Consider the following 27,700-nt stretch of genomic DNA (forward strand, 5'->3'; position numbering starts at 1 on the left):
AGAAAGGATCGCATCTCCAGCCACGTGACTGTGCATGCACGAGGATCCCTTACAAAGCCTGGCTCCATCATGGGAGGGTCTCCATTAAAACACAGCTTCCCTTCCATCTGAGGAGGCTGCAGGAGAGCCACACCAGTGCAAGTGGAGACCTGATGTTTCATATTTTCTCCCCCTCTTTCATAAGACAATTGTAAATGCATATGATTACATATAACTGGAGGGTGGGGTATTTTTTTTTGGTTTGTTTGTTTTGCATGTGCTAGTTCTGGGGCTTAAACTCAGGGCCTGGGCCTTGTCCTTGAGCTTTTTTGCTTAAGGCTGGTGCTCTACTATTTGAGTCACCACTTCCCTTCTGGTTTTCTGGTGTTTCATTGGAGGTAAGAGTCTCACAAACTTTCCTGCTGGGGTTGGCTTGGAAACTGCAATCTTCAGATCTCAGCCTCCTGAGTGGCTAGGATTTATAGGCAGGGAGCTACCAGTGCCTAGCTAATTGATGACACACTAAGACCTCCCCTGAAATGTTAAGAGAGTTTCTCCCATGACATTACTCTCTATTGCCCAATAAAATCGAGCAATTTGGCAGAGGGAGTTGGAAGATGGGTACCCGACCAGGGTAAAGATTTCATGCAGACATGCCAACAAACATATAAACACATGTACACACACCCACACTGACATACACAGCTGGCTAAGCTTACAAAGACAAGGTCTGACAAAAGCATGTCAAGATTTACATGTACATACTGCAACAATATCTCTGAAAGACCAACCCCTACTGTTTATAGCTGGATTGGATGGTTAATATGTGTTGCAAAAAAATAATCACCCCAAAACAAAAACAAAATCATGTATTGCCAGGAGAATATGATTTTCTGTCCCTTGGATAACAAGTGCTGCACATCTGTTGATGTTTCCAATCCCTCTGCCTGACTCTATCACAAATAGTTGTGTTGTGATAGAAAAACAGAACCACCCCAGGCCAATATGTAGGCATCCAGAAATTCCACCGGTGGATGACAGGCAGCTCTAATGGGGCCACTTACATGAATGCAACTCACATCCTAACACAAATTCCTTCCTTCTAGATGCTGAGTGCCAGAAATCATTCTTTTTTCAACCAGAGCAGTTTCTTCTGAAACACCTGTCAGCCTCCTTGTCAGCCCAGAAACCCCATAATATGCCATCTACCCAGAGATGCCTGCATTCTTCAAGTTGCTGGAAGGGAAACGTCTTATGAAAGGTGAGTGATGAGCTGGGGGCTGAAAAAAAACACACAAAACCACGTGGCTCCTAGACATCCCAGCGCCCTGGCTTTTAAGATTTAGGGAAGGCCTCTCAGCAAATCTATTAAGTTCTGTATGTGTGTATGTCTTTTTTTAATCTCACCAACCAGAAATGACTTCTACCACAGAGGAGAGGGGGAAAGATTGATATGAGAAGGGCAGGGTGGGATTCAGCATCTGACTATGTGAGATGCCACTGATGAAGTACAAAATGGGTATTGGCAGAATAACAGCACCCGTGTATCAATTACTCCACACACTGTCCTTTTAGCCTCCTGGGGGATGAGGGAGGTAAAAAAAATAGACCAAAGCTTCCTGGATGGAACACTGCTGCTGCCCTGAGCATGTGTGAGTTGGTTGCAGGGTAATATCAGAGAGGTGGAGCCTGATGGACTGAGATGGAAGATGGGGCAAGCCAGGGTCAATGCTGTTTATCCAGCAGGTACTCAACCAGGATAACATATAAAGAGACCAGGATAACATATACAGAGGATAACATAGAAAGAGACCAGATTGGATTCACTGTACACAAGACTTCCTTCCCACCCAGGATGTGCATTAGAATTCCCCAAGGAAATTAAAAGCAACACATAAACAACCTTATTCACAACACACACAGAGCACCTCTCTCCTGAAGATTCTGATCTACTTGGATTGAAATGAGGTTCATCTCTCCACCTATTTATGGAGGTATCTATATACTCATTTGTTTTTCTATTTTACCTGTATTTCCCAGGGTTCCAAGATGAAACTTTTTAATGGACTACTTTTTTTAGAGCACTTTTAGGTTCACAGCAAAATCGAGCAGAGTTATCTCAAGGAGTGATTCTAAACTTCAGCCAATTTTGAGAACCATTTCATTAGATACAACATTCACTGTCACCTCTGTTAAGGTAGAACACAAATATACATATCCATCCAAGAATTACTTACTGAGTACATACTACAGGTGCAAGCTACTAGTTTAGGTCCTTGATGTGATAAACAACAAATGAAAGAGGAACATTTGTCCTAGTTCACATCCTGGCTCAAGCTATACTCAATAGTAGCCTGTGTTATGATTATTGTGTGTCCTAATTAGCACAGATCCATTTGGAATCATGTGAATTCTTGTTTGTTTGGGACTATATTAGTCATAATCCAGCTGATCCCTTCCTGCCTATACTGCCTCCTGAACATCTGGGCCACATCCCATCTTCCCCACCGTGTCTCTACAGATCAGTCACCATATCCTATGGTCACTCAGCCCTGATGACCGCTAGAGGAGCCACAGTGGCTAAGCTAAGGGAACAGAAGGAATTTGCACATTCATCCTTTAGGCCTGTCTCTGAGCACTTGCTCCTACGCTTACCCACACAGCTGATCCTTGGTTTCCATCTAAGTTGGTGTGTCTACTCTCATCCTGTTAAAACTCTGTCTCAGAATCCACACCAGTCTTCCTGTAATACATTCTGCTGGCTTGCTGATTCCCCAAGCCCTGTGCTTTTGGGCAGATTGAATCCAACTCTCTGTATGCTAGGAAAAAAAAAACCCAAAACATTGACAATCCTCTGAGCTATTGTACCTTCCCAAGGTGCCCCCACGTCAGAGTGCAGCCCTGTGTGATTGAGACCCAAGTCTGTGATTTATTTAACTCTGAACATGGGACTTAGAATAGCTTGCAAGATAAATGTCAATCAAGTCTAGAATAATCAAGACACCCGTTCCTGCCTCATTAAGGTCTTCTCGTTCCCTTTAAGCTTCTCAGATTTATACACTGTAATTAGAAACTTGGTGATTTTTTACTGCTAAACATAAAGGCTTACTAGGATGCTGCCTATGTCTGAATTTTAAATATTTTCACACTTCGTTAACCCAGTTGCAAGTGTAACATCTTCTGGCCCAATTCCCTCACACTGTGTGATTTTTATTTTTGGACAGAGATGAGCACAATTAATTGAATTGAAACACATATTGATTACTGTTTTTCATGAACTCTGAACAGCTTGTGTTTCAATGATTTTATTGAAGAGTTTTTGAGACAACTGTTTGGCTGCATTCATTCCTCGGGTGAGCTCATTCCGGCACTGTAAGTGCCTGCCCACAGTTGCCATAGCTTGAGTGTAGAAAGCTGATTCAGATGGGAGAGGCCGAACCATCCATCTTCACATAAAAGCCCCAGATAGCAATCATGACCATCTTGGTCCAGTCCAATTTGTAATCCTACTAGAGGGCAAAGTGTATTGCTCTCAAGGGACACATAGAGATGTGACCCCACTAGCAACATGGTCCGGCCTTCAGGGCCAGGGAATGTTCATAAACAAGGTGTCATCCCAGTGAGGAGAAAAAAAAGGCAAACTCACAGGCTATTAGTAATGTATTCAATTTGACAGACTACCTTATAGTCTGAAATGATGTCCTTTCCTATGCATTTGGAATTATGAAATGATAATACAGTGTGTTCATATTCCCTAAGTTGGTCTCTAAGACCTTTGAAATGTTACTGGAGTGGGAATTGCAAAAGTTATACATGTCTGGCATGGAGTTTTTTGTTTTAGTTTTTATGTGCGGGTCTTGGGCTTGAACTCTTGGGTACTGTCCCCGAGCTTTTATGCTCAAGACTAGTGTTCTACCACTTGAGATGCAGCTCCACTCCTGGCTGGTCATTGGTTAATTGGAGATAACACTCTCTTGGACTTTTCTGCTGGGGATGGCTTTGAACTGCAATCCTCAGATCTCAGATTCCTCAGTAGCTAGGATTACAGACATAAGACACTGTCACCTGGCTTGGAGAGATTAAAAAAAACAACAAACAGAATACTACCATTGCTCTCTAAATCATGGGTGCTTTTCTTTTATATATAATGAAAAAAAGCTATACACAATAGATCTGTGTGTGTGTGTGTGTGTGTGTGTGTGTGTGTGTGTAATTGCTATCTCTATTTCCTCCCCCAATGCTGGCATTTATTATGTGATCTCTTCTTTACAAAGCATCTGCCTGCAGCCCAGGACAGCTCATCAAGGGTAGGGATAGGTGTCTGGTCCTGAGGGCTGAATCAAGCTCCCTGCTGTTTCTATAATGCAGATATTAGGATGCTAGCGATATCCTCTTCTGAGGAATGCTAGATTTAGTGGGACAGGTGTTTTCTCAAGCTCCTTGTACATGGCAGATAATCTCCTCCTTCAGAGAGCCCTTAGGACCATTGATGTCTGTAGAGAGCTTATGTGTTCATCAGAGTAATCCTGATCTACCTCATCAACTATGCCTTGACTTTGTTCCCCAGAGTTCCCCTCCCAGCACATTTACCATCTATGCATCTTTCTGCATGAGCTTTCAGTGGGGTAAACCCTTCATGGGCCTCTAGTTATATTTCTGTTTGGAAGTTGTTTATGCTTTTTCCCTTAGACTTGCTAGAGAAATCCTGAAGCAGAGATGGCTGCCCTGGTTTTACAGATGGAGGAACAGGCATAGAGAGAGAAACGGCCACTAAAGGGAACCTGAGACTATGGTACCAGCTACTAGAATGCTAGGCTATGTCTTTCTTGCTTCTGTTTCTCTGCATTGCTCCATTTTTCTATTTTACCCTACTGTCTTCCAATACAAAGAGTGAGCTGGGCATATATGAGTCTTAGATATATGCAGTTGGGAGGCTGAGGCAAGAAGGCCTGCAGTTTGAAGCTAGCCTGAGTTATATTGTAAGACTATGACTCTGAACAAATATAATACAAGGAGAAGCAATCTTATACACATTCCAGTTCTTGAATCTTAGCTCCATGTACTTTTTGATAGAGATTTGGGGGTTTTGCTTTGCAATGGACTTCCTTATTGCTTGTTTTGCTTTCTCAAGTCTCAAGAAACAGTATCACGTTGGCTTTGTGGGAAATTACTGTCCATACAGGTTGTGTTTCATCTCGGATATGAAAAGGCCCTGTTAATGCTTGGTACGAGACTTTGGGCACTATCACATGGTAACAATTCAATATGCCTTTCCCTCAGAACAATTTAAGGAACAACAACATTATATCTCTGGGATTCTTTTCAAAGTCCAGGAACTGATACTCAAAGGGCTGAGCACCATGGGGAGTCCTGTGGTTTGCCAGATAAACTTAACTGCTTTCCAGGACTGTATCTGTTCTGAATCAGAGCCATGTGAACCCTTAAGCTCCTAACTCCTATGCTAAAAGGAATCAATTGTCACTAAAATCACCTTAACAAGAGGTGTATTCAAATTTCTCTGTCTATTGAGGAACATCAAGAAAGCCCAACTGCATGCTCTTCCCATGGTAGGGTCAGAAACCTCACACCTATACACCCTCAATAGACAGATAGGCGTCATCTTTGGCCTACAGAAGACATGACTGGAGCAGCCCAAGGGACCTTTCTTACCTCATAGAGTGTGATGACTCCATTGGTCTCATTGGGAGGTTTCCACTGGATGTAGATCTTCTCTTCAAAGGGTCCCCCTTGGATGGATTCAAGAGGAACAGCTCCTGGAACTATAGAAGAAAAAAAAGTGATGAACTTGGTGTTACCATCCTTGTCATTGACCTACAAGAGCGATTGGCAAAGTTGCCATCAGTCATAAGGAAGAACACATCACAATATTGACAAGCCATAGAGCCTCTGTTGCATCTACGCAACTCTACCATTGTAGTACCAAACTGACGTTGGGTCCAAACATGAATGGTTATATCTGTCTGTCAACAGAACTGCTTTCAAAGCAAACAATGGGTGGATTTTACCTATAGACCACAGTTTTCAGACTATGCTTTAAAAGGCAAATGGCTTTTTATCTACAAACTAAGCTAGTCTATTTGGGAAGTAAACCTGGTCCAGGCAGGGAGGAGATCAGCAGGCCCGGGCTCCTTCAGTAGGCAGGACTCTAGAATAGGCCTTTGCTCTAAGATTGGCATTTGAGGAATGCAAAGCAAGCCTAGCCATCATTTTACCAGCCGTTGATTTCCTAACCCCACCATGGTGTCTACAGCTTTAGGAAGTGCTTCCTCCATTTCCCAAATCATAAATCGAGTACAAACTATGTGCCTTGAGACCCCAGTCCAATTAAAAGATGCTCAAAGGAGAATTCAAATAGTATAATTCTTTAGAAAGTTAAAATCAAAGTTCCACAAAATGAACTCTAGGAAGTCAATACTTGAAATGAGTAGAGTGAGGTGAAAGGGAAAAGGGTAGATGAATGAAGAGGAGAAGAGGGGAGAATGCAGTCATAAATTCAAGTTAGTATCCTACAAAATGAAGAAGAGGGTCAGAAGGGGTAGAAAGGGAAGGGATGGGTGGGAATGTTGAAAGGGTGACATTGATCAAATCTATTGCATTCTTAAACTGTTTTGTTGAATGGCAACTCCTTTCTACAACTAAAGATAATTTTTTAAAGTTTAAAAAGAAAAAGAAAGAAGCTCACTTTGCTCCAAAGTGTCAGCTAGCTTTTCTTGCTGATGAATCTCCAATCCTTGGCATGGGATAGGTGCTTAATGGTTATTTACTGGCTGGTTGGAGAGTGAATGAATGACTTAGGCCAGCATTTTGGCCTAATGAGCACAACCTTTCCTGGGGCTGCTTCTGTAACAGGCCAGTCTCTCCCCACCAGGTACCTCCTATAGGATTCCAACATTCTCACAGCAGTCTGCAAGATGCTGAGGCAGAAACTAAATGATTCTCCAAACTTTCCAGTTATAAACCCTTAGAGAATCCTGAATCCATGTAAATCATTACAGATCTATTTATACTTCAGCTTTATACAAACAAGTATAAGCACTTACTCTTTGATCAGAATTTTACACACATTATTTTTCCTTAAGCCACAAAATAGCTCTGCCTGGTGGTGTGCATTATCTCCCTTGTAATGCTAAGCCAAGGGAGGCTGAGAGAACTCAGGAAGTTGCCAAGGTCACCCAAGTCTTAAGTTGAAAAAAGAGGGAACTGAACACCTGTCCAGGAGCTTCAAAGCAGACATACTCTAAATCATCATGCTAGGCCTCTCTCAATCGAGCCTCCAACATATGTTGCAATCAGTACTCCATTGTCACATTAAAACATATTTAGTTTTTCTCATTACGGATATGATTCACACAATTTGTTGGATATTAAGAATGCATGAACAAGTTTTAAGAGGAGATCGAATAACATCCCTTTATCATACCACATCCAAAGATGTTTTACAGCATTTTATACATCTTATAGGTATACTTATTTTATTTTTAAACTATGAAATATACCTTGCTTATCTGTACTTTATTTACTATTTTTGATGGCACTGGAGTTTGAACTCGGGACCTTGTGCTTGCTAGGCAGGTGCTCTACCATTTGAACCACATACCCAGTCATTTTGCCCCTAGGTATTTTTCAGGTATAGGCTCATGTTTTCATGACTGGCTTCAGGTTCTGTCCTCCTACTGTGGCCTCCCCTCCCTCATAACTGCTCTCTAATTATTGATGGAGATGGAGGTCTTGATAGTACTTTTAATGTGTTGGCCTCAAATAACAATCCTCTGCTCCCTACCTCCTGAGCATCTGGATTACATGGATGAGCCAATGTACCCAGCCTTACATTTCACTTTTTAGAGAAATTTAATCTTTTCCGTGTGTATTAAACTCTGACCTATTTTTTAAATCACTAAACAACTTATAAACTTAAAAAAAATCCTTAACTATTCTTTAGAACCCTGTATTTTAATAGCTACTTTTAGAACAATAACCCCAGCATAGTCAAAGTTAGCAATACTTTGTAATTAAAGTATTAAAGTTAGTTTGAACTCATTGTTTTGAACATTAATATCACTGGAATGAGCAGTCTTATAAATAAGTATTTGCATGCAACTTTTCTGATGTCCCAAAGATAAACTTGTGGCAATTAATTTACTCAGCCAAAGTAGATAATTTTATTTTTAAGCCTTTTGACACAAATTACCAGATTGCTTCCCAGAAAGTTAGTATGAATCCCCAACAGAACATGCCTAGTCCTGATTTCTGCCAACACTATTTAAAAAATTAAGTGCATGTGTGCATCCTTTTTAGAATACTGGAGAGTGCAGTTTTTTTCTGCTTAATTAGTCATTTGCATTGATTCTTTTAGGAACATGGTCTCTATACCCTGTGCTCATTTTCTTCTATAGCTATTTATTTTTGCTCATTTTTGTCTTCTGGATTTGTCACTGTCATTTCTTTATAAGAGCATCCTTTTTTTTTTTGCAGAATGTATAAATATTTTTGCCAGAGTTTCCTTTGTTTTAAATTAGGTAGATAAAAACTTTTAATCAGTTAAATCTCATTGTTTTCCCTATCCCAGCTCTCTTCTTCATAAATATTTTTGAGTGTTTAATATAATCAAAGGACTGTAGCAGGCATTAAGAATGCAATAAAATGAGAGATATACTCAAGTCCTTGATCAATCTGTGCCCTAGAAAGGGAAAATATTTAAATAATTATAACAATTAACTGAAGCTGTCATCAAACTCTACAGAATGGCCTATTCAATTAGAAGAACAGCAGCAGAGAAAAATCAAATCTGGGATGTCAGAATGTTGAGTGACAAGTAAGTGAGACATGATGGATAAGTGGAAGTTTCTAAGGGCAAAAGCAATGAATGTTGAAATGTGGTTCATAGCTTTATGAGGTCAAGGGTGGAAGAAGAGAAATCAGTTAGGTGGTTTCTGTAGTCAATATAGGGAGAAAGGATGGTGGCTTGGACTAGGGAAAGGGAGTGTAGAAGTGAGTCATGCTAGCCTACCATGACTTGGTGATGATGGATAGAGGTAGCTTATGGGTTTGGAGGAAGATAGAAGGGACAGGCCGTGCCATGGAGAGCCCCAACACTTAGTTCTTTAAAACTAAGCAATCAGGCTGTGATTTATAAGAGTGGGTCTTCATGGTGTCCAGTCTGAAGAGGAAGCTGGTGAGTTGGGGAGAGGAACTTTTCTTGAGGTATATGTAAAACACTCTCTGGTTGGTTCAATGGCAGTTGGATATACAAAGACTGGTGCCAATGTCTGGAAATCGAAATCATGATCAGAAATAGTTCTTGTAGAAGCGTACAGGGTGGAGGAGAAAAGGCAGGTATGAGAGTCACCTAACAGGAACTCCAGTCCAGTGTTAGGAGATAAACAACTGAAGGCAGTGTTCAGAGCCGCAATCAGAAAATGAGGAAGTTGAGCAGCCATTGGCACCTGCCTCGAAGGGCCGTGTTTATGGTAGAGGTAGAGGATGGTCTGTCTGGTGGAAGTTATGATGGTAACTTTCAAGCTAGTAAAATGAGTCCGTTTGATCTTTCTAATCAGGAGGAAATTCTCTTTCTCTTCCCCAATCAGATAAATAGAAAATAGAGATGACTGATTTGTTTTCTGACTTACTCTATAACTCATCCCTCCATTTTTTTTTCTTTTTACACCTAACACTGTAACTTCATCTGGAATTTGTTTACTAGATTATACTCAGCTGAGATCTCACTATAGTTCTTTGCAATGTTCTTAGGACAATTCTTTGACCAGTCAAAACATTTCCCCAATGATTTAAAATGCCATCCAGCTACCATGTTGGTATTTTATATCCTCACATCTGTTCAGTGACTTTTGCGTAGCTATTAGCTTCCACTGTGAGTCTGTCTCTGTGTGTATGAGAGACAAGTTTTAATAACTGTAAAAACAAATCCTTCCATTATTTTTCTCTTATAAAGTTTTCTGGGTTAAAACCACCCATTTATTCCTCCACAGGAACTTTAAAGTAATGGTACGAAATTTCAAAATGACTGCAGAATTACTTTTGCCCCTTAATTCTTTCACTTTTCCTCCTCCTGCCTCTTCTCCCCGCCCCCTCCTTTCTTTCTTTCATTAAACACCATAAGAGTGAAAGCCAGGAAAGTAAAATTGAAAAGTAAAAGTAAAAGCTTTAAAAAAAATCAATGAAAGTGAAAACTGCTCCTTTCAAAAAAGACTTTCTTACTACTTTTTTAAACTTATCTTTAACCTGAAAGATTTATTTGAGTCCCAGTGTTGGTCTTTGGATTAACACTGGGGATAGCACTGTCCTAAAACTCAGAGGTTCATATGGTGAATGCTGTGTAACATATCTTGTGCTATCTCCTTCCCTTTCTTCTCTCTTCCTTTTCCCCTTCCTTCTCACTGTCTCTGTTTCTCTCTCCCCTCTCTCCCTCTCTTCCCCTTCTCTCCCTCCTTTCCCTTCTCCATTCTTAACCATCTTACCAGTATATCCTCCTTAATAAATGTCTTCCAATAGAATCCTTATCTTGGGATTTTTTTCCCCCTGCTTCTGAATAAATCTGAACTGAAAGTTTTATTTAGCAAATGCTTTCTTCATTCTAAAGCCACAAGAGTATTTTCTTAAATTCTCATCAAACGTTTTAAAGTTATGCTTTTAATAAAAAATCCTCAACCCATTTGCAGCTGCATTTTAATACATATTGTTAAGTAGGGATCAAAATTTCTATTCTCTCTTCCTAGCCTGGCATCATCTACTGAAAAGTTAACTCAATAAATCAAGTCTGTTACCTTTTCCTTTTGTGAAAAATTCAAATATGTTCAAGTCCTATTTCTAAGTTATAGCTTAATTGTTCTGTTAGATCAACTCTGTGTTATATCATATCTTCTTAATTAAGTCTTGGTATCTGAAAAAGGAAGTCCTGTAACTTTGAACTTTATGTTTAGCACTATCTCAACTATTCTATTTTCTTTATATATATTTATATATATATATATATACATATATATATATATATAACATAGACCTACACACACACATATGTATATATAATATATATGAACCAACTTGCACATTTTTGATAATTTTTGGATTTTTGTATTGGAATTTCTTGAGCTATCAACCAGTAGGGAAATAATTTATGACTTTTTGTTATTATATTGAAATAATATTGGGTTTGCCCATTGATAAACATAGATGTCTCTTATTTCACTTTCTTTATTATCTTTCAGTGAGCTCTGTCTTTTCTCTTTCCATATGTATTGAGATCTATAGATATTGATATAGATGATAAATATAGATAATTATATGGTTCAATGTATTAATAAATACCTTTTAGTTTATGGTTATTATAAATAGCACCTTAAAGAAAACACTGTCATATTTTTTGATAAATAGATTTAGACGTCATTACAGCTAACTTCTTGGCAAACAACAGTATTAATTCTAATAATTTGTGTCCTGATTTCTTTGGATTATCTATGTAAATAATCACAGAATTTGTAGTCAAAAATTTTTGGCCGGGTGCTCGTGGCTCATGCTTGTAATCCTAGCTACTCAGGAGGCTGAGATCTGAGGATTGCAGTTCAAAGCCAGCTGGGGCAGGAAAGTCCATGAGACATTTGTCTCCAATAAACCACTAGAAAACCAGAAGTGGTGCTGTGGCTCAAGTAGTAATGCACTCACCTTGAGCTGAAGAGCTGAGGGACAGTGCCCAAGCCCAGAGTTCAAGCCCAACACCATGACCAACAAAAAAATAAAAAATAGTTTTGTTCTTTTCAATCTCTTAATTCTATTTTATTTTCCTATCTTAAACTAAGTCTATCAATACAAGATTTGGTGGAAATAATGGTAAGTATATGGTTTTTTTCCTGTGTTAAAGATAATGATGTTATTATTTTATTCTTGAGTATGATGTTTGTGGGTTTATTTGAGGCTACCTTTTTTCAGGTTAAGAAGGTTCATTTTATTCTTGGTATTCACTGATAATTTCCTTTATAAATCATGCTGAGCTTTAGCTGAATCCATTACAGTAATGATATATTTTTCTCTTCTCTTAGTATGTTAATACAGCAAATTACATAAGTGGATTTGCAAAAGTAAAGGTACTTTTGATTTCTTGAAATAAACTATATATTATTTTCCTTTTCATATACACAGTAGGGATGGCTCGCTCATATTCTGTTTGGTAGTATTTGCATCTGATTTCTTCTTTCTCACTATAAGCTTGTCTGGCTTTGAAGTCAAGGTTATAGTTATGTCTTGAACTGAGGACAGAAATTTCTACTTTTTCTTCTCTTAAAAAACATGTAAGCAAGCCTTGGATTAAAAATTATAAGTTATTATCAGACTGTACTTTAAAACCCACTTGGAATGGATGTATTTTTGTTAGAAAGTTTACTAATTATACTTTTCACTTGTTGTGGAAATACATAAGGATTTTTTTTTGGAGGTCTGGTAGTGGGGCCTGAACTCTGGGCCTGGGCGCTGTCCCTCAGCTCTTCAGCTCAAGGCCAGCACTCTACCACTTGAGCCACAGTGCCACTTCCAGCTTTTTTTTTTCTTTTTGCTTATGTGGTGCTGAGGAATCGAACCCAGGGCCTCATGCATGCAAGGCAAGCACTCTACCACTGAGCCACCTTCCCAGCCCCCATACATAAGGATTTTTGATTACCCTTTGAGCTGGGTTTGTAAAATTTATAGTTTACCATGGATTTTCCATGTCTCCTAAATTTCAAATATACTGGTGTAACATTATATATAGTAATTTACCCTCTCTGTTATTTTCATGGTGAAATAAAGTTAGCATAAAAGAAGTAAACAACTCATTAATTTAGCAAACTTAATATTATGACCTTGCTTTTCTTTATGGGTTTTACTCTTTAAACACGCATCTAGTAAATAGTTCTGAACTCTTTTACAAAGACCAGTGTGGGAGAAATAATGTCTTTACAATGTTAACTTCCATTTCATGAACATATACTATTCCAGCATTATTTAGACATTCTCACTTGAGAATGCATATTAATGTCTTCATTTTGTTAAAAATCGTTTTTCTTGCTCCAATTCTTGGGGATATTCATTTATTTTTTTCTTATCAGAGGCAGAGCCATTGAGCTAGTTGTCCTATTGCTTAGAGTCTCTATTCCTGGTTCTTCTACCTCAGCGTTTATAATTACGACGTTCATTATTGCAGCAATCAACAGAGTAGTCTTCAGCTTCAGCCCAGCCCACTACATTCTGTTTTCAACATGATGATCTTATTAAATCACCTCAGTCCACTCTATTGAACCCTCTAGTATTTTCTCATGCCAGTAAGATAAAAAAAAAAAGAAACATTCAATGCCTTGAGAGCAAGGCCTCTAGGTGACCAGAAGTCCCATTCTCTTAAAATGCCATTAAATAAGGGTAGGAGCAAACATATATTTGCTTTGTGCCAAGCACCTTACTAAGCATGTTATGCATACTAACATATTAAATCCCCATGGCAACCTGCAAAACAACTAAGGTTTGCCCCCTTCTCTCCCTCCCCCCCCCGCCCACATTTTAAAGTAAGAAAAGGGATGGGCAAACCTATCAAGTAACTCATCCCAAATTAAAAACAAAGAAGTCTTTTGCCATGCAGAAACTTTTCAGTTTGATGCAATCACATTTATCTAGTCTGTCTTCTATTTGTTGTGATTCTGGATCTTAGGAGGTTTCGACCCATGTCAAGGATACCTAGTGTTTTCCCTATCCCATCCTGTAATATTATCATGGTGTCTAGACTTACATTGAGGTCTTTTTGATCCATTTGTAATTGGTTCTGGTGCAATGTGATATATAAAGATCTAGTTTCAGTTTTCTGCATGTGTTTAGCCAATTCTGCCAACACCATTTGTTGAAGAGGCTGTCTTTCTTCCATTCTGTGTTTCTGGTTCCCTTATAAATATTAGGTGACTATAGTTCTATGGTTCATTTCTGGGTCTTCTATTCCATTGGTCCTCAGACCAATTCTTGTGCCAGTACCATGCTGTTTCTACTACTATGGCTTTGTAATAAACTTTGAAATTTGGTATTGATATTCCTCCAGCTCTGCTCTTCCTGCTAAGGATTCTTTTTTCTATTTAGGGTCTTCTATTACTCTATATGAATTTTTGTATTGTTTCCTCTATATCATTGAAGAATGGTGTTGGTATTTTGATGGGTATTGCATGGGAGAAGATCTTTACTGGCTATCCATCAGACAAGGGCCTTATATCTAAAATATAATTAGAACTCAAAAAATTAAAACCCCAAAAATAAATCATCAAAGAAAATAAAACCCAATTAATAAATGGGCTAAAGGCTTAAAGAGAGACTTCTCAGAGAAAGAAGAATGGTCAATAGACACATGAGACATTCAATATCCCTGGTTACAAAAGAAATGCAAATCAAAACAACATTGAGATTCCACCTCACACCAGTTAGAATAGCCATTATCAAGAAATGTAAGGCCAGGTGCCGGTGGCTCATGCCTGTAATCCTAGCTACTCAGGAGGCTGAGATCAGAGGATCATGGTTCAAAGCTAGCTCGGGCAGCAAAGTCCGTGAGACTCTTATCTCCCATAAACCACTAGAAAACCAGAAGTGGCACTGTGTCTCAAGCGATAGAATGCTCTCCTTGAGCTGAAGAACACAGGGACATTGCCCAAGCCCAGAGTTCAAAGACCCATGACCAAACAAACAAAAAAAAAAGAAATGTAACAATAACAGGTGCTGGTGGGGATATGACCAAAAGGGAACACTACTGCATTGTTGGTGGGAATGTAAAATGTTCAATCACTCTGGAAAGCTGTATGGAGGTTCCACAGAAGACTAAACATGGAGCTTCCCTGTAACCCAGCAATTCCATTCATGGACAGTTATCCAATTGAACACAAACTGGTCCACACTAAAGCTACCAACACAAGCATGATCATTGCAGCATTGTTTACCATAGCCAAGATATGGAATCAACCCAGAAGCCTCTCAATGGATGAATAGATCAAGAAAATATGGTGTGTGTGTATATATATATATATACGTATATGTATATATTTATATGTATATACACACATATGTATGCACATATATGTACATATATAGATATATACGTATGTACATATATGTATGTATATATGTATATACATACACATACATACATATATACATACACACAATGGAATTCTATGCTTCCATCAGAAAGAATAATATTATCCCATTCATAAGGAAATGGAAAGTCTTGGGATAAAGTAAGCCAGACCCAAAAAAACATAGGTTGCATAGTTTCCCTCATTTGTAGTCATTAGAATGCATGTATAAATTTACAATAAATGCAATGGATGGTAAAAGACAAATGTTACAAAATTTATACTTAGACATGATAAATTAAACAGGACTCTAAACATTCACACACAGAGACTAACTGAGGATATTCTTAGGAGACGATTACAAAGGCTCAACAGCTATTTGCATATGATTATATAAAATGATGTTTGTCGAAATGAACTCCAAGAAATGGAAATAAGAGTGGTTTTTGTGATTGTTTTTTTTTTTTTTTTTTTCCGGTCGTGGGGCCTGAACTCTGGGCCTGGGCGCTGTCCCTCAGCCGCTCTACCACTTGAGCCATAGCGCCACTTCTGGCTTTTTTTTTCTTTTTGCTTATGTGGTGCTGGGGAATCGAACCCAGGGCCTCAGGCATGCAAGGCAAGCGCTCTACCACTGAGCCACCTTCCCAGCCCTTGTTGTTGTTTTTGTTGGTTGGTTGTGAGGCTTTAACTCTGGGCTTGGGTGCTGTCCCTGAGCTCTTCAGCTCAAGGTGAACGCTATACCGCTTGAGCCACAGCACCACTTCTGGTTTTCTGGTGGTTAATTGGAGATAGGAGTCTCACAGACTTTCCTGCCTGAGCTAGCTTTGAGCCAGGATCTCAGCCTCTTGAATAGCTAGGATTATAGGTGCGAGCCACAAGTGTGCCTGGCCACAAGAGCTTCTTTTTATTATTATGATTTTTTAATTTTATTTATTTATTTATTTTTACTTTTTGTGATTTGTCTTTATTTTTGTTTTTCCCCTTTGTCATTGTTTTTTAATTTTGTAGTTTTTGTCTTATATTTAAGTTTATCTGACTTTTGGGGAGGGTAAAAGAAAGCACAGAAATGGTGGGACAAAGGGTAAGGTAATTCAGCAGTGATATTCATTAGACATTATGTTGAAAATAAACCATACAACCTGGCGAGGAATGGGAGGGGAAAAATGGGAGAAAATGAGGGAAGAGGTAACACTATTCAAAAAGAAATGTAATCATTACCTGACCTATGTAACTGTAACTCCTCTGTATATCACCTTTGAAATACAAATACATTTTAAAAAATAAAAATAAAAGAAGAAAACAACCTACACCCCAGCATACTAGCCTCACCCCATGATCTGAATTTTTCTCTAATACTACCTTTTAGATTAAATGACAAAAATGTTAGCTTTGATCCAATATAAAGATATAAACACTCTACTTAAATGGTGTTATCAAAGAAATATAGGCAAACACATTCAAATTTCTCTAAGAAGTATAAAAAGATATCATATACCCACATCAGAAGGAATTAATATGGAGGAAAGAGATAACAGATATGGAACTACCCGGAAAGAAATTTCTCTAGGGTACAATAAGAAGAAAATCTAAGCATTTGACATGCTCTATCTATTAACTAGTATTAGTATTAATTACTCATAATTTTCTATTAATCAGTAATTTTTCTATTAATCTATATTTCTATTAATCTTCTATTAAAAGAAAAATCAAGAGACTATGATAATAGCTTGAATCTGCAGCTTAAGCTAAGTTTCCTCATTGCACAAAACCAGGGACACTCATCACAGACAGTAGATGAAGCTGTTGTACAATTCAGGGTTTCATATCTGACAAAGGTAGAAAAGTAGAAGTTTTGGCTTGAGCCACTAAGAAAATTGGGTTGACATTAATTGAGATGGAGAAGACAATAGGGAAGGAACTTTGGTGGTGGTTGAGAGATGATTAGCAGCTCAGTTTTAGATGTGCTTAATTCTAATAAGCAGTTCAGAGAGAGAAAGTGAGCAGACAGTTGGATAGCTGGAAAGGCTGGAGAGTGACCTACCTGGCCTGGAGATAACAACTGGAGAAATTATTAGCATATGATGGATTTTGAAGCCAAAAAATAGAGAAAATAATTAGGAAAATGAATGCCGAACCATGTACAGCAAGCTGTGGCCCTTGGGGCATAATACAACCAGTTGCTTGTTTTTGAAAATAAAATTTTTATTGGATGACTCCCACACCTAATCACTTATATATTGTTGCAGGCTGGTTTCTTGTTACAATGGCAGAAGTGAGCTGCTTTTAAAGAGATCATCTGGTCTACAAGGACTATTTGAAGATCTGGACAGCTTTTAGTATAGACATAAAAATCAAGAATCCCAAGAATTAAGCCAGTAAGTCGTGATGTTTAAAGAAAGCTGACAAAAGACCAGAGAAGAGGAGATGCTGAAGGAAAGAGGAAATATAGAGAAGTGTGTGATGCCTTGATAATTAAGTAAAAAACAAAAAGTTTAAGAAGAAAGATTGTTCTAAATGTTTCTGATATGTTAAACAGTAATAGATGGCTCTGAGTGATGGAAACAGATCTGGCAGAGTCCACGATGACCTTGAAAAATTGCTTTGATGTCTTCATAGGGATTTGAGTTACTGATATTGAACTATTCAAAAGGGGTAAAAAAAAAAGCAGGGGAAGGTAGGACAGGTCATAACACAAAACAGGGGGTAAGATAGGAGCTTGAAGAGAAGGCAGAGCTGGGGTTTATATGAGATAAGTATAGTGGGCTACCAAGAGGAGTTTTGGTGTAGGGTAGACAGCAGAATAATGACATTTAGTAGGGATGTGGAAGTAGGATTTAGTGTAGTGTGTGGATGAATTGGTTTTCATTCAGAAAACAACTGGTCCACACTTAGAAATAGTAGCTATGGCCGGGCACTGGTGGCTCAGGCCTGTAATCCTAGCTACTCAGGAGGCTGAGATCTGAGGATCACGGTTCAAAGCCAGCCCAGGCAGGAAAGGCCATGAAACTTTTGTTTCCAATAAAAACCACTAGACAACCGGAAGTGGCGCTGTGGCTCACGCAATAGAGCACTTGCCTTGAACTGAAGAATGCAGGGACAGCGCCCAAGCCTAGAGTTCAAGGCCCACAACCAACAAAAAGAAGAAAAAAAGAAAGAAATAGTAGCTCTAAGTGAGTATGTGAATAAGATGTGGGTAATAGTAAATTGGAGGACATCAGTTTGCTCAGTGATATAACCAACAAGGTCATCAAGTATGAAAACAGGATGGAGGTACTGGAGTTGTGAAGCCTAAGGAGAAACATTCTCTAAGAGAATACAAGTATGAAGGGGTTATGGAAACATGTCACTGGGCAGGTGCCCCCACTAGAGTGGGAGAAGCCAAGCTATTGTTCTGTGGTCACTTGTAGAAAGCAAGAATTGAAACTTGGAGAGAATAGGTATCAGGTCCCAGTAAGATTGAATTTTGAGACGTATTGAACTTGATGGTAAAAGACAAATATGGTCAGAGTAAGATGTTTGTTATTCAGATTTCAGAGGCATTAGATGTTAAAAGTGGCTCTTTACACGTGGAAAATACAAGTTCTGCATAGACTCTTGATTAAGCTTTTTGTAGCTAATCCCCCTCAAGTCACAAAGTATCTATAATGTCTAATTTTTGTCCCCATACCACTTACCCAGCTCTTGAGAGAAAAGTGAGCTGAAGACCTTACATGCAGACCCCTAGACTATGCAACAAAGAGCGTGGTGATATTATTATTTCCATTTTACAGATGGGGGATTAATTTGTCCAGAATGAATGTAATTTAATCAAGATGGCTTAACCAAGAGACGACTGAAATCTGGATGGAGCTTGGAACCTTCTGTTCTTGAGTCATTCCTTCTATCATTTGGTAGGACCATGGCTGTAGAGGCTGAAAGATGTTCACAGCCCCTGTTTGTGGTGGTCAGACCAAGGCTCTTTCCACTCACCCTATTACTACTCTATTCTTCAAGATACATTTTTCAATAAGGTGGACTGACTTTGTTTTTTTTAAATTAAATTTGGCATCTCTTTCTCTCATTCCCTCTCAGTCTCTCTCTCTCTCCTTCTCTCTTTCTTTCTTGCCTTACTGTGACAATAACTTTGTGATGAAAGATTCATTTTTGTTTTATCTTCTAATTTTGTGCCTCTTTCCTATTCTTTTCTCCTTTGTAATTCTTTAATGAACCTACATTTTTCTTGTCCACAATTTCATTTCTTCTCCTATCTAACAGCATGGAACTTTCCATCCTTTTGACAGAGTTCTACAACAAAGGTTAATTAGTTTATAATTTCATTCTCACTTTTTTAGAAAAAGTAGACTAAAATTGCTAATTTTAACTGTGCTTCTTGTCAGTAGGTTCATATAAATTCACTGTAATTAAACCACATGTTTTCTTGTGCCTTAAAGTCAGGTGGTAATTTCAGGGAAATTTTCATTTCAACATAAAGGAGGAGAATGGTTCTAAGGGTAGCTTTTCCATTGCTCTTTTCTTTTCCTCTCTCTTCACCTTCCATCCACTCTCTATCTCCTCCCCTCTATCTTCTTCCCTCTTATTTCTTGATCTTCTCTATTTCGATATCTGAAAAGTGGGGTTCGTGATGGGGTAGTTATGAAAAAAAACAATGCAATATATACAAAAGCACAGGATTCTCCCTAAGACAGTAGGAATTTCTCAGCCTCTTTTTTCTGTTTTAAATAATTTTCTGTCTTCTCAGTTTCTGGAGTAATTTTTTTAGTCAGATGATTGATTATTCATTATAGAAATTTGGAAGCAACTTAAGAAAAAAAATCAAGGGAACTTAAGAAGAGGGCACCAGATGATGTAAGTCTTATAAAGAAAAGTCAGATAAATTTAACTAATTTCAAACTATTCATGCTTCTAATCTTATTAAAGGACCTAGTACATGGAATATAGTATTTTCCTTGAGCAACATAGGGCTAAGCTACTCAGTCATAAGCTACTAAGCATACTAAGTAAGCTACTAACTCTTCCTGGAGAGCTACCATCTCTAAGCAACTACATTGTTTGCCAGTTACCATGGTATAACTATTTCTACTGTGATTGGTTTCAGTTATAATGAATTAGAGAAATTAAAAGTGGGAAGAGATAGTAGTGATGAACTTTAGCAAGTCACTATGAGTTAGTTTGGGCTTGGCTATAAAACATCATTCATATCCCAACTGAACAGTGTCCACACATGTGGACATGAAAGACACATGCTATCATGAAAGACACATGGATTTTAATGTCAAATATTCTTTCATTAATAAATTCATTAGACAAATAATTATAGGCTAGGAATTGGTCTGCATAGGGAATACAGAGCAATGAACAAGTTTCTGTCCTTAAAAAGAGTATATTCCTTTTAGAGGGCCAAACAATGAACACAAAATCAGTAAATGCACAACATGTTGTGGTGGAATATAAAACAGGCAATATTGTAAGGGAGGCTTGGGGCAAGTATAAACTTGTATATTTGGTAGCCAGGGAGAGCCTGATGGGTAAGGTGTGAGGATCTGTTCATTTCTTTGCTACATTCTGTAGAAGAGAGGAAAGGAAAGGAAAGGAAAGGAAAGGAAAGGAAAAAGGAAAGGAAAAAGGAAAGGAAAGGAAAAAAGGAACAGAAAAAAATAAGAGAAAGAAAGGAGAAAGAAATGGAGAGAGGGAGGGGAAAAGGAAGATAAGAGGGAGAAATAAGAGGAAGGAAAATTTACTCTTTGCAAAATGACCTGTAGGAAAGATGAGCCAAACATGAATGAAGATGGTTACCTTCTCAGTTTGGATAGGAGTTGTGTAAAATGATAGTTATGTTGGCAGTATATCTCTGCCTATTCCCTTTTATGGAGTTTTGAATTAAAAGAAACAACTTTTTTGCATGTTGAAAAAATAAAGTTAATGAGGGAGAAAAAAACTAAAATTGAAATAAAAGAACTTAATTGTATATTAATTGAATATTGTAGCCATAGGAAGAAAAACACTGAGGTTTCAAACACAGTGCTTTGACTGCATATCCTCAGTGCAACACAGACTAGCAACAGAAACGTTGAAATCTTTAACATGGCAGCCTTCTTGTTTGTTGATGGGATTGGGTGAGACAATTTGGGCTATTTTCTGTGTGTTTCAGGATTCATAGAGTAAAAAATAAAACAGGTGAATGTTGAGAGTCAGGCCCTCATGTGGGAGAAAGAAGACAGAGATGGACAAGGTGCAGATGACTAGGACCTGGAGGGACTGGGTTTGAATCAGGATTAGCATGTAGTTTAAAAACAAGTAGATTCCATTCCTTAGCTCTTTCTACTGGGAGAAAATGGAGGCACTATTGATCCATGGGGCACACATCTAAGATGTTTCTCTTAGAACCAATATCCCACCACCAACTGAAAGCCAATAGAAATCCCTAATTAGTAACTGACTTGAGGGCTGGCCAGCCACATTCCAAGGATCATCTAGAACATGCCAGAAGCCCAGAAGAATAATGAGGGCATGTCAAAAGATCTAAGAGCAAGCTCAGAGGGACTCCCCCTAGACATAGCCAAGACCATGACTAGACAGAAAGATAATAATAATGGGGAATTTTGGTAGACCAAGTTTAAAGTGATCAATGAATCAAGAGGAATACCAAACACCAAAAGAAAGATAAAGAGACCACCTGCATGTGCTTTTCTTTCTTCCAGGCATCACGTTTTCCATTGAAAAATCTTAGCCATGGTCAGGCTAACATGGAAGGAAAACCATGCATTAAGAGAGCTGTGGTTTTGTCAGAGTGGAGTGGAAGTGAGGGGGAAAAAAAACACAACAGAATCTGTTTTGGTGTTTTTTCACATTAGCTCATCAGATGAAGCTCAGGGGCTCAGGGGCTAGGAACCACTCTCTCTCTCTTGTAGTGAGTTACTTTGTGGGCCCTCAAAGTGGAGCTAAAGTGGCCAATTCTATATAGTCCCCACAGAAGACAGTTTTGAAGGACAGATGGAAGCAGTCTGGCTCGAGTGAGCACAGTTTGAGGGGTTGCCTCTGATTTCCCGCCAGTTCAGAACTGGGCCACACCCCATCTATAGTTTCTTTATTGTGAATGAAGTCTCCAGAAAATGCAAATAGTACGTCCTCCCTCTTTAGGAAGAATTTGAAACTTGTTCATGATCAGATTTGGTAGTACTTGACTGTAGTCCCATCTATTCTGAAGGCTCCTGGGTTCAAGACCAACCTGGGTAAAAGATACAAACTACATCTCCACAAATGAACAAACAAGTAAATATATGGAAAAAATAACTGCTCAAAGGGTCCTAAATTCTTCTACGATCCTCCAATTGTTTGGGGGTTAGGGCCTCAGAAGAGTTACAGAACCAAAGACTGGTGTCTTGTATACTGGTGTTTTTAATACGATAATGTCCCCTCTTCTCCTAGAGCAGGACTTGGTATTTTATTAATGATGTTTAGTATAAATTTAATTTCAAAGCACTGCTGCTGTTGTTTAGATAAAGGCTCTGGGGTTTGTGTATTTTTCTCTTGGTGACAATAGGAAAGGGAGAAGTGCAGACATGCCTTCAGGCTGGTGCACATGGAAGCCATCCTGGAAGAGGTAGTCCAAGGTGGGCTGAACGCCTCAGCACATATTGAAGCTGAAACTGAGCTGTTTCTGGGCCACATCTTTTGGTGATTTTCAACAGTGGCTCCTCCCTGTTCAACATTGGGGAATCCTTCAGGAACATCAGATACTACTTCCTCACCCTTTCCAGTCAGGACCAGAGCACACTGCGATTCCTTCAGAGGATATGCAAAATTCCAGATCAGTGGATGCTCAAGCCTGGAGAGAGTATCCATCAGTAGCTGGGTGATTTCTGAGTTGCTGATACTTATGATAAGTTGATTCCAAGTTGTTTTTTATTTTTAGTATAATGAACAATGAACCAACCAATCAACACACACACACACACACACACACACACACACACACACATATACATGCACACAACCACTAGAAAGTGAGGGGAAGAAAATCATATGAAGAAGAAATTTCTGTAAGAGTAAAAATTCCTCCTGAGTTAGGGCAGAATCATTCCTTTTTATCCCCTAAGTACTCCCCAAGTTCACTATCCTGAATACCACTTTTCAGAAATGGAAAATGGAAAGAAGGGGAAGAAAGATCAGAGGAGAAGGTAGACAGGATATAAGGAGAGGAGAGGAGAGGAGGGGAGGGAAGGGGAGGGGAGGGAAGGGGAGAGGAGAGGAGGGGAAAGAGCAATGGGGAAAGCTCTTAGTAACTGTGTCTTAGTAAAGATGCAGTAGCCATGTTATTGAACACTGGCAATCTGCTGGGTTTCATCCATTTTTTAATCTACCATATCTTGTAATATATCATAACCTATAAGACAGGTACTACCATTGAGTCCTCTTTATAGATGAAGAAAAAGAGGCCCCAAGTGGTTAAAGAGCTTGTCCAGCTGGCCTTGGCTCCTGACTCCACCTTTTCCAAGTGTGCTGAAGGAAGGGGATGTACAATGTTGTAATCATGGAAAGTTTCTAGTTACCTCTACTGATTTGGAATACAGGTCATATGCAGTGAGAATGCCCAGAGTTAAGGAGCTGAGAGTTCCCTGTGAGTTCTTGTGGCAGCCAAACCTTTGCTGGACTTGGATAGAGCTACTTTGGCATTTCTCATTTCCTCCTTCCTGTTCCCAGTCTTCTGGGGTGGGGAGAGGGGGCTTCCTTAATCAATCTTGCATATAATTTCAAGAGCCAGATTCTAAAAACCTGAAGCTGATACACAAGCCAAAGAGCCTGGCTGGAGGGATAAATATAAGAGTGCCATGGAGAAGAGCTTCTTACAGAAACTGAGAAGTGGCCAATTCCATTCCACCAATCAGATGACTTCTAGGTGGAGTCAACATGCAAATGTCAGTGGAAGCCTGGGAAGGAGCATCTAAGTTTAGGGCAAAGGAAGCTAAGGAAGCTACTTGGAAAAAGCAAATTCTTGAAAGATTCATATTTTTTCCCCATGTCAACATGAAGGGAAGGCAAAGTGGAAGGCACAAGACTGTCAAGGACAAAGGCAGGAAATGAAACGCTCTGGACTTACAAAATGCTCCATATTCGGCGGGGGGGGGGCGCTGTTCAAGATATCCCACAGAAAGCAAACTCGAAAGATCATTATAAGGTGGAGAGGTGGGGTGGGAATGAGAGAAATGGAAGGTCCAGTGCCGATTTCCAGGTCTCTACTGTGAGCTTGCAGATGCAGCTGACTGAGATGAAGCACACAGAGGGGGAGAGGTCAGCGGAGAAGAAGGAATGAGGCCGTCTTTTAACGTATTTTGTGTTTCAGATGCCAGTTGGACAGCCAGGTGCATTCTCAGTACTTGCCACTCTGCGGTGTGTGCTAAGCTTTTTATGTGCATTTTATTCGATGTGAATGCTGAGCCTTTCATATGTGTCTTATTCTTGTGTCGAAATGAGTTGTCTGACTTCCAGTCTCGACATGTTTAAATAAGAGGGTATACCTCCTTTCCTTCCAGAGGAACTGTGGAGTTAAAGCTTGGCAGAGAAGGTGGTAGAAACCCAAGTGTGGAGCAGGGGCACAGAAGGGCCAACTGTGAACGCACAGAGGTGACAGATCTGCCTTGGTCTCTCTTACACATAACCTAAATGGTCCTTCATGGAAGGTTCTGGAGAAAGGCAGAAAGCTCACAGAGGCAGGAAAAACGGAAACCTCATCCCCAAGAAGCTGGATCCCCTTGCTCACCATCCTCCTCCGTCTGCACCACCAGCTCCTCGCTCTCCATTCGGCCCTCGGGGTTGGACAGCAGGAGCCGCAGCCGGATGGTCATGAAGGGCCTCAGACCCCGTAGGGTGTAGTGGGAGGAGGTCTGGATGACCTCCTCGGCCTCATACTGCTGCTGGTTGAACACATACTGGTACTGCACCGTCAGGTTGTAGCTGTGGCAGCGAGTCACGGCATAGCCGAAGGGTTCCCACTGCAGCGTCAGCTGCCGGGCTCGGATGTCCACGATCTCTACGTTCTGCGGGCCATGCACAGGGTCTGCAAGACACACACAAGACAAAGACACTGTGAGGAGAATGGCAGGAAGGCCAAGGGATGATGGGTAACGACGGCAGACAGCTTCTCTGCTAGGCGAATCTCACCAACCACTCTTCATGATTACTGCCGTGTGCAGTAAATTTTTTGTAACTTTTTTTCTTAAGTAATTTCCTTTTCTTACTTAAAGGTGCATATCTAAGAGGAAATATGAATATATGAAGAAAGCATACAGATCACTTGTCAAATAACTGACAGCTATAAAACTAAAGGCAAATTGTGTAATTTTTAGGGGTCCACCAGAGTACCACAAAGAACCATTCTTTATATAACCAACTATACACATGATAAACTTCTTGTGTACCACCAACTGTACACGACTCTGCCAGGATATACTTCCTGCATGCCACCAACTATACACATGACACTTCTGGTATATACTTCCTGCATACCACCAACCATACACACACTTTCAGGATATAATTCCTGTGTATTGCCAACTGTACACATGACACTTCCAGGATACTTGCATACCACCAATTATACACATGACGCTTCCAGAATATATATCACTAAATGTACACAGGACGCTTTTGGAACATATTTCCTATTTACCACTAACTTTACACAGGATGCTTTCAGGATATACTGATCTCCTTGTCTTTACTTCAACCGCATCCTCTCTTCCTGGAGATCAGCCTTCTCTCTTCAGTTAACAGAATCCAGATGCATGTGTTGGAAGCAGAGTCACATCCTTGATTGACAACACCAGTCTATCCATTATGCCCCATAAACTCTGCCTCTGAGTTTCCCTTTTCATCATTAATATGATGTAGTACATCCTGCATCCTACAGCAGCTCTCTTCTCTCCTTTCTCTGAGAGCATCCTCTCACCAATAGACCCTAATTCCTCAATGCTGTCTCCCATTAATCTCTACCCATTAATCTATAACATTAGCTCTGCCTTATTTTCTATTTTTTTATTTTTATTAAAAAGGTGATTACAAAGGGGTTACATTTATAGAAGTCAAGAGTTCGTTTCTTTTGGGATCATGTCACCCCTTCCCTCACTCTCGCCCAGGTATTTCCTCTTGTCTCGACTCACAAGTGATACAGTTCATTTTCTACATAGTGTCTAGTGATTACAGCTGCTGCATTTGATCACTCCTTTTTTGTTGTTGTTGTTGTTGTTGATCGTGGGGCTTGAACTCTGGGCTTGGGCGCTGTCTGTGAGCTCTTCAGCTCAAGGCAAATTCTCTACTGCTTAAGCCACAGCACCACTTCTGGTTTTCTAGTGGTTTATTGGAGATACGAGTCTCATGGACTTTCCTGCCCAGACTGGCTTTGAACCGTGATCCTCAGATCTCAGTCTCCTGAGTAGCTAGGATTATAGACGTGAGCCACCGGTGCCCCCTTACACTCCCAAAGACAGATAAACATATAAGGCAAAAAGAAAGCAACAACAGCAAATTTTAGAAAAAAATCCTCTTGCTTCCATTTCCTGGAGTTCAATAGATACTATTTTATATGATCAGATACACATAGACAGTGTACCTGGGTGTTCTTCTCCTAAGAGTATTCTCCTTTGGTTTCATTGTGTGTGAATTCCAAGAGTGCCTTACTTTTTATGAATGCTCTAATATTAACATTTGTACCTTACACAATGTAAATAGATGAATTTTTATAAAAACAGATTATAAAAAAATAAGGTTCAGGAAAACAAAGGAGGAGGCAACAATGCTTGATAAGAAATGTACTCATCTTGCCTGTGTAATTGTAACCCCTATGTACGGTATTTTCACAATAAAAAAATAAGGGTCAGGAAAAATAAACTCCTGGATGAAATGGTTAAGCATTTGGCACGGTAGAAACACATTTCTTTGTGTGATAGACACACCACAAATTCTTCTGGCAGATTCTCTTAGCTGAGAAAAAAACAGAGATTAAATTATCATACAACCCATGCTACCTATAAGAAATTTCACTGTATTTGATGTTGGTATAATTTGTGGAGGGGAAGGGAAAAAACAAATTGTTTAAATAGGGACACCGGTGGACCCATTGCAACAATGAGATGTACAAGTCGTTATGTCAAAAACAAACTTTGCAGTTTTGGTGGGAGGGGAGGAGGACTGGGGGGGGGAGGATGGGAAGGGATGGGAAGGGGAAACAAAGGAGGAGCCTACAATGCTTGATAAGAAATGTACTCATTACGTTGCCCATATAATTGTAACCCCTCTGTACAGTATTTTCACAATGCAAAAAGAAATTTCTAAATTATGTTGCACTCTTGTACTGATATCTTCATTCATTTGCAAATTTGTGAGAGTAAGAGTAACTAACCTTATTGAAAGGGATGGAGGAGTCAAATATTTGTAAAGATTTAAGATATGTGTAATTATACCCAGAACTTAATAAATACTTCATACATGGTAACTATGGTTTGTTTGTTTTGTAATAACAGGAATATAATTAAAATAGGGCTATGATGGCACAATCCTGTAATGCCAGATACTTTGGAGGCAGAGATTGAGAAGATTGTAGTTTAAGGCCAGACCTCTCTCCAAAA

General features: G+C 39.3%; 1 protein-coding gene across 2 annotated transcripts in view; it reads right to left on the bottom strand.

Annotated features, from left to right (window-relative positions):
* Ptprt (protein tyrosine phosphatase, receptor type, T) overlaps positions 1 to 27,700 on the bottom strand; it is a 718,198-nt gene that overhangs the window by 330,183 nt on the left and 360,315 nt on the right. For both annotated transcript variants that reach the window (XM_013010741.1, XM_013010740.1), the window contains exons 7-8: positions 24,838 to 25,134; positions 5,650 to 5,759 (exon numbers count right to left, since the gene is read on the bottom strand). In XM_013010741.1, coding sequence (XP_012866195.1) covers positions 5,650 to 5,759; positions 24,838 to 25,134 — 407 coding nt within the window. The remainder of the gene's footprint in view (positions 1 to 5,649; positions 5,760 to 24,837; positions 25,135 to 27,700) is intronic.

Source organism: Dipodomys ordii, unplaced genomic scaffold, assembly GCF_000151885.1.
Source record: "Dipodomys ordii isolate 6190 unplaced genomic scaffold, Dord_2.0 Scaffold13, whole genome shotgun sequence".
Taxonomy (NCBI): Eukaryota; Metazoa; Chordata; class Mammalia; order Rodentia; family Heteromyidae; genus Dipodomys; species Dipodomys ordii.